The sequence below is a fragment of the Triticum dicoccoides genome, chromosome 3A (assembly GCF_002162155.2).
Source record: "Triticum dicoccoides isolate Atlit2015 ecotype Zavitan chromosome 3A, WEW_v2.0, whole genome shotgun sequence".
Classification (NCBI taxonomy): domain Eukaryota; kingdom Viridiplantae; phylum Streptophyta; class Magnoliopsida; order Poales; family Poaceae; genus Triticum; species Triticum dicoccoides.
The window spans coordinates 224,621,003-224,635,728 of NC_041384.1; the positions used below are offsets into that span (position 1 = coordinate 224,621,003).

A 14,726-nucleotide genomic window follows, 5' to 3' on the forward strand; every position below is an offset into this window, starting at 1 on the left:
CTAGGCTGTTACGTTAATCACGTATGGCAGCTTTACGTAGGTGTAGCATTGCTCATATATATACAATGGTAATATTGTGCTAGAATGAAATGCCCCGGAGATTTATGTCAGCAATTCAATTCTGTGCACAATAAAAGAGGTCTTAACATGGAAGATGGGAATGGTTTGTTTGCAACCAAATCAAACCTAATGATTGTTTTGGTTATGACTGAATTTTGGTTCTTGCTTGGATGGCTGACAAAAATTTGGCATGACCATGCGTCCATGCCCCTTAGCCCACTTTCAATTTTCTTGCCAGCAGTGGCCAAAACATGGGCAGACAAAACCTAAGCCAAATTTTTGGTGGGGTTTGGCTTGGGCTCAAACCAGACACACCAAGTATGACTTGAAAACCTATTGCCAGCTGTCTAAATGGCCTCACTATGCAAGCCTAGCTAATTGTCAAATAGTCACTGACTAGTCAGCATCTATAGTCAGACTAGTCACCTGGCCAGTCAGGTGCAACTTGATTCGACTTGCCCACTTGAAACACTGACTATTAGATGGGAATACAGAAACCCACAAGTATGCAGAAAAACACAAGTAATTGTGCAATAAAATCATCATATCATATGTAAAATGCTGCACGTATTCTATATGAAATGTGCCAGTAATGGGCGAATCTTCAAAATGATCTTATAGAAATTTATAAGCCACATTTGCACATGGATGTGCAGTACAAGAACATAACGAACTTGGGGGTTTTCAATGGACAGTTGGACTCAAATATTATTTACATTTATTTAACCATTAGAGATCATTTCAGCTATGCTAATGCAAAAGACAATATGGACCAATGATTGGGTCCATCAGAACAAATCTTACAGTCCCTTTCTTCATCTGGAATTTTGGGTGCATGAAATCATTCAAGGGTAGCAAAGAAATACAAATACAGTTTAAGTGGACAATGATGAAATTTCATAAGAACATTCAAGGCTTGACTATCTGGAACACAACTATCCAGAAAAGTATTTGGGTAAACATTCCATCGACTTGATCAGTACCAAAGCCCAAATAAATAGAAGAGTAAGACATGCAACCTATTATAGCAAAGATTTGCTTGGCTGTAATAGGTTGCATGTCAATCAGTAAGCAACTTACAGATATATTTTCTGTCAATCAGTAAGCTGGTAACATGTAAATTACTTCAACTAATGTTTCATACAATCAGTAAACATCAATACCAATAACTTTTCAAGCCATCACATGCATTCTCCATGTTATCAGTCTCACACTAGCACCACCATAGCATGATAGGCAAAACCAGAGAAACTCCGATGTTGCATTCACTGAGAAGAAAATGTGCAGTTTGAGCAACGCGAAATTTAATCATGCTATCCCACTTCTATGCCCATGTCATCCATAGAAAAAGACCCAAAAGCCTAGATAAATTCCAAGTCAGTAGTAGTTCCCCATTACTAACATACAAGTACAGAATTATGGGGTATTACATGATCCTATAACCCTAACACGGTAACACCACTTCGCAGCGCACCTCGTCACTGCTGTTCCAGCTAAATCTAGAGTAGAGACTGATGACTAGTGACCCACCATGCTCTAGCAACCTACTCAGCAGCAACAGTGCCACCGGCCATGCTGTGTGATCACCCATGCTGCACCCTCGGTTTTCTTAAGCTGCAGACACCACTAGATGTGTGGGCGGTAGACCCATGCTAACCGCAGCAACCCCATGATGCCACCTTCTCTCATAATTCAATCTCTTCCTAGTAGAACCTTTTTTTTTTTGGAACTTTGCAAGGTCATCAGTTGCTCCACTGAAAGAGATCTGAAGGAACGACCAAACAGCCGGCTGAAGCCTTCGCTATGACAGACAGCTCAGCGATCAGCCGGAACGGACGAGCATAAGGCGCAGCAATACCAGAACACTGGACGGTGACGGGTTGACAGCGCTGGCAAGACAAGAATGTATGGAACCAGAATCCACAAGGAGTGGAGAAAAGGAATGCAAGATCTACTGCATCTTGAGCACCCCGCAAACCAATCCCGCCGCGATCCACTCGGACCAGCAAACGCATATACGCTACGTCGATCAGATCTCCCACCCAACACATCCACGCGCCAGTGCAAGGCGCCGCATCAACCACAGCGAGTGCGCGCACATCGAATGGAGTCGTGCAAATCATATAGTAGTACATGTTGAAAGAGGAGAACAGAGAAGGGATCGAACCGTCTCCGTCCTTGTCGAAGAGGCTGAAGGCCTCCTTGAACTCGGCGATCTGGTCGTCGGTGAGCTGGTCCGCCATGGCTCCTACCCCAACACGCGGGCGAGACGGAGGAGAAGGGATCTGAGAGCGAAGCGCGAGTGGAGGAAAGGAAGGAGGGAGGGCGACAGGGAGGAAAATATTTAGGCGACCGGATACGGATAGGGGCAACCTGCTACGGGTACCTTTGTACCGCGGCTCAAAATCACGCTCTACTGCTTTTTTTTTCTTTTTGGCAATGTTATTACCTGGCGAACAGTCGCCAGGAACATCCCTCCAGCAACCCCTCCACACGCCACACGATCAAGATTTGATGGTGGCAGTTTTTAGATGAAAATGCACTAAAATAAATAAAATGCCATGCCTTTTGTAAAACTGCCGTCCCCAAGCACACTTAAACTGCAATCTAGGCGGTTCACAAATGTCAACCCTAGCTGGCGAACGGTATAACGCATCCAACAAAACGATTCACCCTTGTAACGGCAACTTCAATGTGGTTCACCAAATCGCCTTTAAATGTGTAGACCGAATGGTCTAAATATTTTGTCAACGTGGGTCATTAAATTTGTCCAAACCATACTGGAGTCTAAAATCACACAAACCAAAACCAAATGTAGGAGAGGTTTACGGGTATCCGGACCTTCGTCATGCCCGATCCACCCAAAAAAACCACAGGGAGCACTTTTTTCCATTGCATCCAAAAAACGTAGGAGGAAATAAAGTGCAGGGACACGTAGAAGGTTACACCAACGCCTATGAAAGTAAGGATTGGTTCGGTAGCCGAAAAGACCTAACAAGGAATCATGAGGTGTAGTCACTGAACGCCAATTGTGTTGGCTTGGAGAAATCCTTAATAATCGACGTAACCCCATGTGACGGTAAGGGCCTTGTTTGGACAATAGACTCACGATGTAGGTTGTTGATCGGTTGTGATATTATTTGGACGCATTCCCCATATCTAATTGTTGAGACCACATCACCATATTGGAAATTAAGAGAAGATCCTAAGTGCAACTATAATGTTGTAAGTAAAGTCCACATGCCTATGCCTATCTTCATGTATTTGATCTCTTTTTTTTTGCGGGCGAAAGAAATTTCATTTCTCACACATAAAGGGCCTCGGCCTTACACAAATCTGGGACCTTCTTCGGTCCCGATCCCAGCCACACAATCATGCGTTTATGAACTCTACCGTAGTTCGCAAGATAGTGGCTTACCCTATTCTCCTCTCTACATACATGAACTATCTTTATTTCTCTACCTCCTGACATCAAGCGTCTAACCTGGTCGACAAGCATAGCAAAACGAGATCTGTCCGGCACTGGAGCTAATATCGCATGTAGTGCCACCGAACAGTCCGTTTCCATCACAATAGGCAACAGAGTCCACTGCAGTGCTAGATTGAGCCCTCCATGCATGCATGTAGCTCGGCCTCAAGGGGCTCAGAGCACATCCGTAGTTCCCTGCAGGAGGAGAAGATGATATCACCGGTTTCGCTGTGAAGGATCATGCCTGCTCTGGCCTCTCCACCCGTGGCACTAAAGGATCCATCAATGTTGAGCTTTGTCCACCCCGTGGCTGGTCTGGACCAGTGCAGCGGCATTGGCGGCGCTTGGACTTCCCGTTGCACGATCCGTTTGGGGACAATCGTATCAACCACATGCTTCCCCTTGGTGAGACTCGCCTCTGGATTGTTCTGAATCCCCGCCAAAGAGTCGACGTAGCTGGTGAGGAAGCGTTTGGACACTTCAATCGGCGGCGGCTTCTTGTGGTGCACCAGCTCGTTGCGAACGAACCAACATCGCCACAAAGTCATCATGAGCTCCATCCTCTCCATATCCGGCAGATCGCAAAGGGCTTGGGCAAGCCACTCCGATCCCGTCCGGCGGAATGATGCGACATCCGGGATTCGCCATTGGTCCGCCATGGTTTGCCAGAGCGCCACCGCCAGCGGGCACCTGCAAAAAAGCATGGAACGTGTCCTCCGGCTCCAAAGCACAGAGAGGGCACTTGTCAGACACTTCCAGACCTCGACGACGCTTGTTAACCCAAGTGGTATTTGATCTCTGTTTTAATCACAACTACTATTTTTTCGGTCTAAGAACTGAAATTTCTTTCAAGAATGATAGCTTGCTTGAATCCTTGCCTAATAGCAGAATTCCTCGTGGGTTCGATACCCAAGGTCATCCTTGGGGAAAGAGGTGAACACTATCTACATCCATAGCCGGGTCAAAGGTAATCAACCATTTTCTGCGTTGTTGCCGGGAATCATCATCGCTACCCTAGCCAGGTGACTAAAGGTATTATTTCAGTTTTTTGTTTCAGTTTTAGTTAGTTTTTGTCTTTTGTTTATTTTTCTTAAACCCAAAATTTGTCACGGCAAAGAAACTTAGGAACTTTGCAACTCCCGATGAGAAATTTATGTGCGCTCCTATTGCTTTACCTGATATTGCTGCCGAGCAATTTGAGATTAAACAACACTTGGTCACCATGGTTCAATGGAACCAATTCGATGGCTCCGCATCTGAAGATATCAACATGCATTTACATACTTTCACTGAATTATGTGATATGACACGTACAAAAGATTATGAGCCTGACGCATTGAAGTTGCATCCTTTTCCTGTTTCTTTAAGAGTAAACACTAAGAAATGACTTCTAGCCTTGCCTAAAGGAACCATTACCTCATGAAACTTGTGTTGCAGCATGTTTATGACAAAGTTTTCCCACATGCTAAGATTATGCAATTACACTCTTAACATTATAGGTTTTAAGCAGGAATATCGTGAGCCACTAGTGCTTGCTTGGGATAGGATGAAAAAGGCAATAAGAATTGTCCGAATCATGGGATGGAAGAATGATTGATTCTTCATTTATTTTATAATGTTCGTATCCCCCTGTCCAGAAGTATGCTAGACACTGCTGCAGGAGAAACCATCATGGGAAGACCAATTACGGAAACAAAAAGGTTGCTCCATGAGATGCAAGAAAACCATGCCATTATGAGCTATGAGGTTAACACTTACCTCTTCTTTCCCTTTGAAAGGTCTACCACGAAGAAGGTGAACTCCATCTCTGAAGAGAAGGATGAAGCACTAACCGCCAAAAAATCGATGAACTGATTGGCATGATCAAAGGTAAAGAAGAGGTAAATGTTATCCTCATAGCTCATAATAATTACAACCCCAATTTGAGGAACCAAAATTATGCTTCAAATAATTATCCTAAACCACCATAACCAACCAACCAAGGAGCATCAAATAATTATAGGACAAGCACAGGTAATAGACCTTCAGTTGAAGAAACCCTCGACGCTTTTATGACTGCTCAAACCAAGTAGAGCAAAACCTATACCAATATCTCAAAGTCTCATGATAACCTACTTGGTCAACTGACCACGAAAATTGTTGGTAACTAATGAAGTGCAGGCACTTCAAGAAAGAACCCGTAATATGGAAGATCGTGTCGCTAAAATAGCGAAGAGCCAAACTGTTAGATCTTGGTCCTTGTCCAGGTCCTAATGTATGGTGTCACTACATTAATGATTCGACGTGCCATTTCTAGCGTAGAACGGTCTGAAGGTGAGCATAAGACCGATAACCGTGAACACATTCAGCATAAAGAACACCAAGTGGTCGCCTGCAAAGGATAATTCACAGCAGGTATCCATGTCAAACGCAAGATTAATCTTACCAGCAAATCATAACTTAACCAAACCTAAATGTCTAGAGTCGAGCAAATGAAGAGATTGCGTTCACAACCATTATACCTTTCACTATGTACCATACTACCATTGATTCGACACTACCAAACTACAGTTTCCCTTTAAACAGAAATGTTAAACATTTACTTCTGTATTTTAATCCTTCGATTTAGAGGATTTAAAGATTTGCATATGACAGGGTGATAGAAAATTTTGTACATGCAGTTAAAACAAAGTCAAGTATAAAATACCTGGAAGAAATGGAGCTGTTTGACGCCTCTGAGCCCATGAGAATCTACAAGGAAAAATGCAATTTACATGATAAGGTGGAGAGCATTTTTTGTCCTGAAAATACAGGGAAAAAACAGTCGACTGCATACAAATGTGACACCGAGGTGTATACAAACATACGATGATGAGCTATGCTATTGACAATGTTGCCGAGAAGGAAGAACTTGAGAGTGGAAAATAACCAAAAAAACTATCTTCTGTTCAATTTTTCATTGTCAACAAACTGACTCGCAAGAAAAAATACAACTATTTGCGGAACTGAGATAGGTGCTGTTTGCAATAGAAAATATTGGATGAATGCAGAGCAGCTCAAAAGCCAACTCTGGAACTAATCTGGATATTACTGTCAAGTGCTATATTTCGCTTATGTGGTCGCAATAAGTATGTAATGAGCTGGAGCATGGATACTTACATAACTCCTGCAACAGCTGGAGCGATAGTTTTAAAGATGGACATTAGTGTTACAGAAAGGCCATTGGCTGAGGCTCTTAGGTCCTGACTCTGTAATGTGTATCTCACGGTTAGAAAACAAAATGATATTACCAGTTTTCGTAGGAATGGATGGAAGATAGCTATTCATTTGACCCATTGTTAGGAATCTCGTGAACTTACCACAGCATCATTCATTAAAATGTTGAACACAGTCATGGTAGTTACCTGAAATGGTTTTGAGAGCACGAGTAAACTTTTGTAGCAATTAATAGTGGCTCCCTTGAGTTGAAATATGTAAGACAGCTTGTTGGTAACTAGCAGCCTGTTGGTATTTGTATTGCTGCTATTCTCTACTAACAAAGAAAGAGTCTCGGGAAGCAATACTTGCAGTTATGCTTAGCCAACACTAAGACAGATAGACAAGACTTGAAATATACTTAGTAGAATGCTCAAACTTAAAGATTTGTTTCACACAGAAATTTAAGATCGTTGCACTCACTGAGAAAGAGTTCTTCAGAAAAGACGCACAATTTAGTGCCAACTGAAGAATGGACCCTGATAATGCAGGCATGAACGGATAGCTCGAAAGAAGTGGTATTGTCAATAGCTGCACATCAGAATATCTAATAAGTTTAACCATTAAAATATAACTAAGCTGATCGAACAAGCAATAAATAGTCTTACCGCAATTGCACGGACTAATGTGATGGGGTCTATAGAGTTTGCAAACAATGGATAGATCAAAATTTGATATATTAGGAGTAAGAGACCTGACAAAAAGTACAGTCAGTACACCAAACTTTGCACGTGAAACACAGCAGAGCACAACACCTGAGAAATGACATGCTGAGTTACTAGTGAGTTCCCGTCATCACATATTTGCATATAAATTATTGCTCTAGCATAACTTCTTCAAATTGAGCATATATTTCACTCATGTCAATCTAGATAAAGCTGCATATCTGTGCCACAGACACAACATGTGTTTTATTTATAGGCAAGTTTAGATATATCAAATGTGCCTCATTGATGTATGAATAGTCGTATCACAAGCTTTTCTTGGATCCCTATTTCAGGGTCGCCGGTTTCCCTTAATTAACCGTGCCATGTATGGTTTTTGGGTCCGGTTCCCCTTATTAACTGGACCAACTCTCTCCTTAATGCAATGCGGGAGCTCCCCGCCCTCTGACGAGGTTCCGTCAAAAAAGGGACTCACGATGTTAAAAAATAAAAATGTCAATGAATACTACCTGAGATTGAAAGGACCCTACCCACATCTTGAGAAGAAAAGCTTAGTCCACCATATTTTCTGTCACTGACAGCCCAAAGCGAAAATACCTGCAATTTACGTCTTCCAGAATGAAATCCAATAATAATAATGGCAATGTAAGTAAAACTATGAGATGCTAAAAAACAACGGAAATATATCTCAGCAATAAAACAGCACATGCTACCTCTGCATAAGCCATGTCCTGGAGAGAGAAAATGCAGTATACAGTGATAGTGGACATCAATGGCCAGTTTGTGAATAAACTGAGACAGTCACTACCACTTTGTTCAGCATTTAAATCAGAACAAGGTTCTTCAACAGCTTCAGTCGAACTATTTAACATTGTGTCTTCAGTGTGTTTATGCAAAGTTTCCTGCAACATTGCAGACATGTTAAGTACAGGTGAGTTCATGTGCTACGTGTTATGTGGGGCTCCATGTAGAGGCTATATAATGATTTCGGTGTCAAAAAAGATTTCCTTTCACTAATGTTATCAAACTGTTGGTATTGTTTTGCATCTTCAGAAACTTGTAGAAGCATCAATGATCTACTTTCGGATCCTACAAAACTGACTAGTTGCTCTAGCTGTGTTTCAGATCAAGATGCACAATACATATTGCTACATAGAACAGATGTGCTATCACTACCGTAGTATAATATCACAGTTTATCAGCACGTTTTCTACAATGGAAGATTTACTCTCCGTCATGACAAACAAGTGTTCGTCGGAACACAAGATTACAGCCACCATTAAAATCCAGTATGATTCCTCAAAAAAGAAAAACTAGTATCATTTAGAACCTACAGGGAGCATGCAGCTCCAGTAAATATTAATTGAGAAAAATGTTTATTTTTATCCCAACATGATGTTTGCTTCAATACAAATGAACCATTAGTTGTATGCATCTAGGAACAACAAACTCACCGGAAGCCAGAAGCAAGCAATTACAGCGGCAATGGCAAGGAGTGATATACAAAGACAAGGGAGAAAGTACGGAAACCTAAAACAATGCATGTTTAAACTGAATTAGCATCTGAGAAGAAAGCGATATCAGAAGGACGCATAAAGCAAAGAAACAAAATATATAAGAAGGATTCACAAGTAAATGCTTGCCTTCCAAATATGGAGTTGACAGAGAATATGCCTGGATATTTATCTGCAGGCTGGAGTTCACAAGCAAAATTAGCTTACAAGGCTTCTAACCATTTTTAATCATGATTGTATGTTGACATAAGAAATTTGAATCAATCAAAATAACTACTTTTAGTGCATGCTTGCACATAGCGTAGCAATACAATGACAAATATAATCAACCTTTAGCAGAATTTATATAAGTGGGGAATACTTTGCCATATGTTGGTTATCATGGGTGAACCACTGATGGATACCAGAGTGAACCCAACTCTGTACATAGCAGGTAAATGAATTATATGAGGATAGTTAGAGAAGGGACAATCAGGAAATACTTGATAAGGTATATAATTTTTAAATTTGCATGTGAGTTCAAAAACCTCATGATCAGAAGTAATGGAACATCATAGATCAAACATACTTAGATGATAATATAATACGTACATAAGTATTCTGCAAATATTAAATGGACTGTATTGTGAGTTCAAAAATCTCATGATCAGAAGTAATGGAACATCATAGATCAAACATACTTAGATGATAATATAATACATAAGTAAGTATTCTGCAAATATTAAATGGACCGTATTACCTGTGCAAGATAACCACCAATGGCTGGTCCAACAATAAGACCTATGCCACGTGAGGAGGACATCTGATGGATTACCCAGCACATAGCAATATGTGAGTTTGTATCATGGTCCAATAAAGTTGGGACTGTGAGTAAAAGAAGAATTCGAAATAACAACTTGATCATCTTACGAGTGATAATGCCAGGTGACTGTGTTCTTTCCGACATACTTCTGAAGCATAAGCCTGAAGACACAAATGAGTCGAACACAATGTAATCCAGTCATATATTTTACCTTTTTACCCTAATAATCATCACCGTCTCACTCATGACTTCTAGCTTGTGAATTTGTTTTGTTTTATTGGCGTCATAGTGGGCAGTTATACTATTTTGGATAATGCAAACATAGTGCACCATGCGAACACTAGCTGGTTGGCTGAAATTTATCTGGTGTGTAACCATCCCAGTTACGAAGACCTCGATTACTAATACAAAACAAACTTCATCCAGAACAAGCTAACAAGCTAAACACAGTGTGCATCACGAACAACTGAATCTGGGAAACTTCGTTCTCTTGTGGAAGAACACCACAAAATTAAGTCTACTGAAATAAGAGTAGGAACCGGTGTCTTAGCAGTTGGTCAAGAAAGTGTTGATATATGAATTCAAATTGAAAGTAAAGAGGCCAGAGTCTACCGGAACAGAGGCCAGCAGGTAATGTGAAGGTATGCAAGATAAGCACTCATGATAATCATGCTGATATGCTCTCATGATAAGCACTCAAGATAAGCTCTCCACCCCGGTGACCGTTCAAAAAAAAAAATCATGCTGATATGATGACAAGCCAGTTCCTATTACTAAGTTTGAGCTCTGCTCATGCTTAATTGATGTTATGTCCAAGAGACTTTCGTCACATGATGGATATTTAATTGCTGAACGAGTTTAAGATTATTGTTTTTTTTGAGGAAAGTTTAAGATTATTGTTATGGGTTCTTCATAGCGGATTGGATTTCCGCTTTGACTTGAGCTGCATGGCCGCCACCTACGTACACCTGTTGTAAGCCGCACGGGATGTGTGTGTTGACGACTCATTGTTAGTCTGGTGGTTGTAACACTCTCTCGGTATAGGTGAGCACTGCCGCGCATCTGCTGTTTCCGCAAGGGTTTTCCACATAAAAATTCAGCATCTCGAGTTGATCTACTTTTTTTTATGTGCCTGTTGAATTCTAACACAAAGCTACAAAAACACGATGGACGGTTCTAGTACCTGAGAGAAAAGCACTCCCATGCACATGTAAGTACCTTCATTGGTCCAAGCATACCAGACAACAGCCCAAGCAGACCTCTTGTGGTTAATGCCATCCAGTAACTAGAGCTGAGTCCAAAGAGTGTATTGAAGATAATTCTGAAATAGATGAGAAGAACTGCTTAAATTTTGGTGCGTCTGTCAAAATACACCAAAGAAAGACTCATATCTGAGAGTGCAGCTTGTTAAAGTATATCCTTACACTGAAAAAAGGGTAATTAGAAGAACTGGTTTCCTCCCATACTTATCAGCCACAACTCCCCATATTACAGAGGTGAGTGCTCTCCCAAGCATATATGAAGCACCTTCATTTGTAGAACAGATATTATAAGTTTACCATGATAGATAAAGCTGAAGCATACCCCTCATATAACAATATCCTTACACAGCTCAGTTAAAGTGTTTCAGAAGATTGATACAAAAGAGAAACTACATTTTGAAGAAAACGTACCAACAAAACCAGCATAAAATCCAATATCTTCTTCTTCTTTAGCAATGTTCAGGTCTCTTATCTGCAAACGAATATGCAGTGTTGACAATCGATAGTAGATTTACAAAAAATAGTTGGCATTACCAATACTCATGTTGTTGGGTAGTGAAAGAAAAGAAAACAACAAAACTGTGAGAAGAGCAAAGCTTTATTTCCACCACATGTTATAATCTTATTTTTATTTTGAACCGAAAATGTCATAATCTGATGCAAAGCTTGTATCATTATCATGGTTCAAAATATATATAGAACATGGAAATTGTTGATCCTACTTATAAATCTTCTCCTGTTATGATTGAAGAAATGTGCAGTCATATTGCACGTTTTAAAAAGATTGTGAATCCTGTTGCTCACCATAAAATACAAGAAGGGAAACACGTACTGTATAGGCAACGCTGCAAAATGCAAATATGAGAATATCAATTCCTGATCAATAATGAAGGGATGTTTTGCTTAAGACATAATCAATAACATCTTAAATCAGTAATATCTTTAAATGGGTATGAGAGTAACAAAAGATTCCACCCAAGTCTCAAGTAAAAAAATTAGTAGATCAACCTCGTTGCCTTCTCTTTAGGTTTTGTTTAGTCAAAAGTTAGCCATTGTCGTACAAGGCCCATTTGTTTACTTGGTTCTTCGGTGGCTAAGGGGGTGGACGCACATCCCAAGGCAGGGAAAACTCAACCCTATGTCGTACAGGGCCCATGACTCAAGTGGAGGTGGCAGGAGCACCTTATGACTCAACTTCTGTGACAAACTCGGGCTGTTTCGGCGATTTCTTGCACTCGGAATGAATTTGGAGGAGTGGATCCTACTGCTGGAAAGTCACTAGATAAGCTTTCGAAAAATAACAAGATCGCCCAATTGGGAGTTCGAGTGAGAAAATTCTCAATTGTGTCTGTCTCAGCAGTCAGAATCTGAGTCGAGGACATGGGGGGCTTGATCTCTAGCATCTCTCAGGCCAAAAGTGACGTGAGAGAACTTCTTGTACAATACCTAATCATGTCCCTTTGCTTGACCATCATTTCTTGACCAAATGTGGAGAAAGTAGTCACAGTTGTGGTTGTATCCATGTATCCATGGTAGTGATGTCATCATGGGCTTGGTGACTCTCTCGGTCATGCATGGTCAGGTGGTGACGATGCGGCAGCATGGCATAGGTGCTCTCATCTGCATGCACGTCGATGGCGTACCAACGACTTCATCTGGATCGGTGGATCATGTGCAGTTCATGGCCTCGCCACCTCTGTTCTACTATGTTGAATTTCATCAGTTCGGACTTTTGGATGAACCGGGAGCATGAATTCAATATGATATCAGAGCGAAGAGGTCTCAAGTTCAAGACCCGACCAACGCGCTGTTAAATAAAAATAGTTGCGGCCTACATCGATCCCACGCCTAAGCTCTGGAGGAGCCGACGTGAGGGTGGTTGTTCAATTTATTTTTTTGACTCCTGTGTTCAATTATATTGCATGTCCTTCTCCATCAGTTTGGACTTTTTAAAATAGTGATGACTTACACCGTTCCCACATCTAAGGCCTGAAGGAGCCTAGACGTGAGGGGGGTGTTGAAATATATTGCCCATCCTTCTCCATCAAATCAGACTTTTGGATGAACTGACTAGAGCATGAATTCAATAAGCTATGAGTGAAGATCATCCCATGAAGCGAAGGACTACCAATCGAGCCTGGTCTTTAATTTGGACCTGTGTTCGTGCATCGGCACTAGGAGTTTCGGTGGTGGCATGCTTTTACGGCTAACTCTAGTGGATACCATGAAGTTTGTGCAAAGTACTAGATGGCGTAACTCTCGGGCGATCCGTCATCAAGATGGTGAATGAAACAATGATTCATATACTGGGATGAAACTCTATGATCTGGCCTTTGTTGATCAGACCCAACAACGACGGAATTGCGTCCTTACCTGGTTGAAAGTGTTGTCTCCGTGCCGTTGTTCTGGCTTTGATTGGTTGGGCCCAGTATCCAGGATGGAAATCATTCTTCTAGCCAACTCAGGCTGGACGTGGCGACATCAGCGTGAGCTCATTCTCCCTTCTCGAAGGCGTTGCCGCAGAAGGAGGTGAATCCATCGTTGGTGTTTTTTCAGTCAATGGTTTTTTTTCGAGGTTCAGTCAATGGTTCTACCATTGTTGTTCGACTTTGGCCTCGTTGATATTATGGTTGCATGCCGCGGATGCAGAGGGCAGGACTAACAGGAGGTTGGTAAGCACGGACCGACGAAGGCAAGTTTGATCGGAACTCAAGAGCAAGTGGAAGTGAACAGAGCCAAACCTGCATTCTTCAGGCCAAACCTGCCCGCGTGCTTCAGCCAAAAAAGAGCTAAATAGAGGGAGAACGACGAGAGCAACAACTAACACGTTGGATATCAGAAGTTGAGAAGTACGGTCCACACGCTGGCTGGACAAATGAGCCACGGTGAACGCAAGAATTAAACAACATGCTCCAACTGATTAAAACGTTTGCAGCAAGCGAAAGGGGACAGAAAATAACGGGGTTCCCTTGTACTCCCTCCGTCCCATATGTCAAAAATGATCTTACATCCCCTCAAAAAAACAAAAAAAATGATCTTACATTTTGGGACCGAGGGAGTAGTAACTATTATAAGAGCATGATAGATATCTAGCAGTAGTAGTTGTTAGAAAAAACAGGAATCAGCCGAGGTAAAGAAAAACAAGGGACGTGAAGGAACGGGAAGGGGCGGCGATCACGCACAGGAGCAGATGGTGACGAGCCACATGCAGCAGAGCTCCGTGACGGGGAGCCCCTCCCTCTCCTCCTTCCTCCTGTCCACCCTGCACCCGGGGCAGTTGGGGCGGTACCGCGCCCTCTTCAGCAGCGGCTCGGCGGTCGCCCCGCCACCGCCGCCGCCGCGGGCATCATCGCCCATCTCCCTCGCCCGTCAGTCGGCCCGCCCGCCCCCGCTGGTACCAGACGGTGACGGCGAGCAGAGAAAGGCCCGACCTCGAGGAGGCGAGGAATCTTGCTGCGCGGCGCTGCTTGCTTTGCTTGCCTTTTGGTTTTTCCTGCGGACGGACGCGGGGCAACCGGCGCGGGTAAGGACGAACCGCAAATTTCCCCTACATTCGTCTCCACGGACTGAGAATTAACGTTGCCTATACATTTAGGCAATAATATAAACAAATAAAATAAAATTTGTTTAAACATGACATAATTTTATTTAAGTTAATATAATTTACATGAATGAACGAAATTCGTGCAAACATGATGAATTTTTGTTACATTCCGAATA

At 42.0% G+C, this 14,726-nt stretch overlaps 2 protein-coding genes across 5 annotated transcripts in view; both read right to left on the reverse strand.

Annotated features, from left to right (window-relative positions):
- Positions 1–2,432, reverse strand: part of LOC119267953 (calmodulin-1) — a 3,420-nt gene extending 988 nt beyond the window's left edge. Inside the window, exon 1 of the mRNA XM_037549419.1 lies at positions 2,228–2,432. Coding sequence (XP_037405316.1) covers positions 2,228–2,303 — 76 coding nt within the window. The 5' untranslated portion in view covers positions 2,304–2,432. The remainder of the gene's footprint in view (positions 1–2,227) is intronic.
- Positions 2,433–5,357: 2,925 nt separating this feature from the next.
- LOC119267954 (probable peptide/nitrate transporter At3g43790) lies at positions 5,358–14,519 on the reverse strand. 4 transcript variants are annotated; one of them, XM_037549420.1, is made up of 17 exons: positions 14,189–14,519; positions 11,811–11,851; positions 11,418–11,478; positions 11,169–11,271; positions 10,963–11,065; positions 9,852–9,905; positions 9,682–9,744; positions 9,072–9,121; positions 8,883–8,958; positions 8,142–8,330; positions 7,938–8,025; positions 7,372–7,457; positions 7,187–7,294; positions 6,868–6,912; positions 6,668–6,756; positions 6,216–6,259; positions 5,358–5,900 (listed from the first exon to the last, which is right to left on the reverse strand). In XM_037549420.1, the coding sequence occupies exons 1-17, from the start codon at positions 14,361–14,363 to the stop codon at positions 5,800–5,802; spliced, it is 1,476 nt and encodes a 491-aa protein (XP_037405317.1). In that variant the 5' UTR covers positions 14,364–14,519; the 3' UTR covers positions 5,358–5,799. The 4 variants fall into 4 exon arrangements, with proteins under 4 accessions (XP_037405317.1, XP_037405318.1, XP_037405319.1 ...); XM_037549421.1 differs by lacking the exon at positions 14,189–14,519 and adding an exon at positions 13,380–14,169; XM_037549422.1 differs by lacking the exon at positions 11,811–11,851 and having other exon boundaries at positions 14,189–14,318.
- Positions 14,520–14,726: the final 207 nt, after the last annotated feature.

Bases quoted from the DNA above. Each gene is read 5' to 3' on its own strand.
- LOC119267954 (XM_037549420.1), bottom strand. From the start codon at position 14,363: ATGGGCGATGATGCCCGCGGCGGCGGCGGTGGCGGGGCGACCGCCGAG. The intron at 11,272-11,417 runs GTACGTTTTCTT...CTACAAATGAAG, and splicing joins ATTTTATGCTGGTTTTGTTG to GTGCTTCATATATGCTTGGG. The intron at 11,066-11,168 runs GTAAGGATATAC...CATCTATTTCAG, and splicing joins CTAATTACCCTTTTTTCAGT to AATTATCTTCAATACACTCT.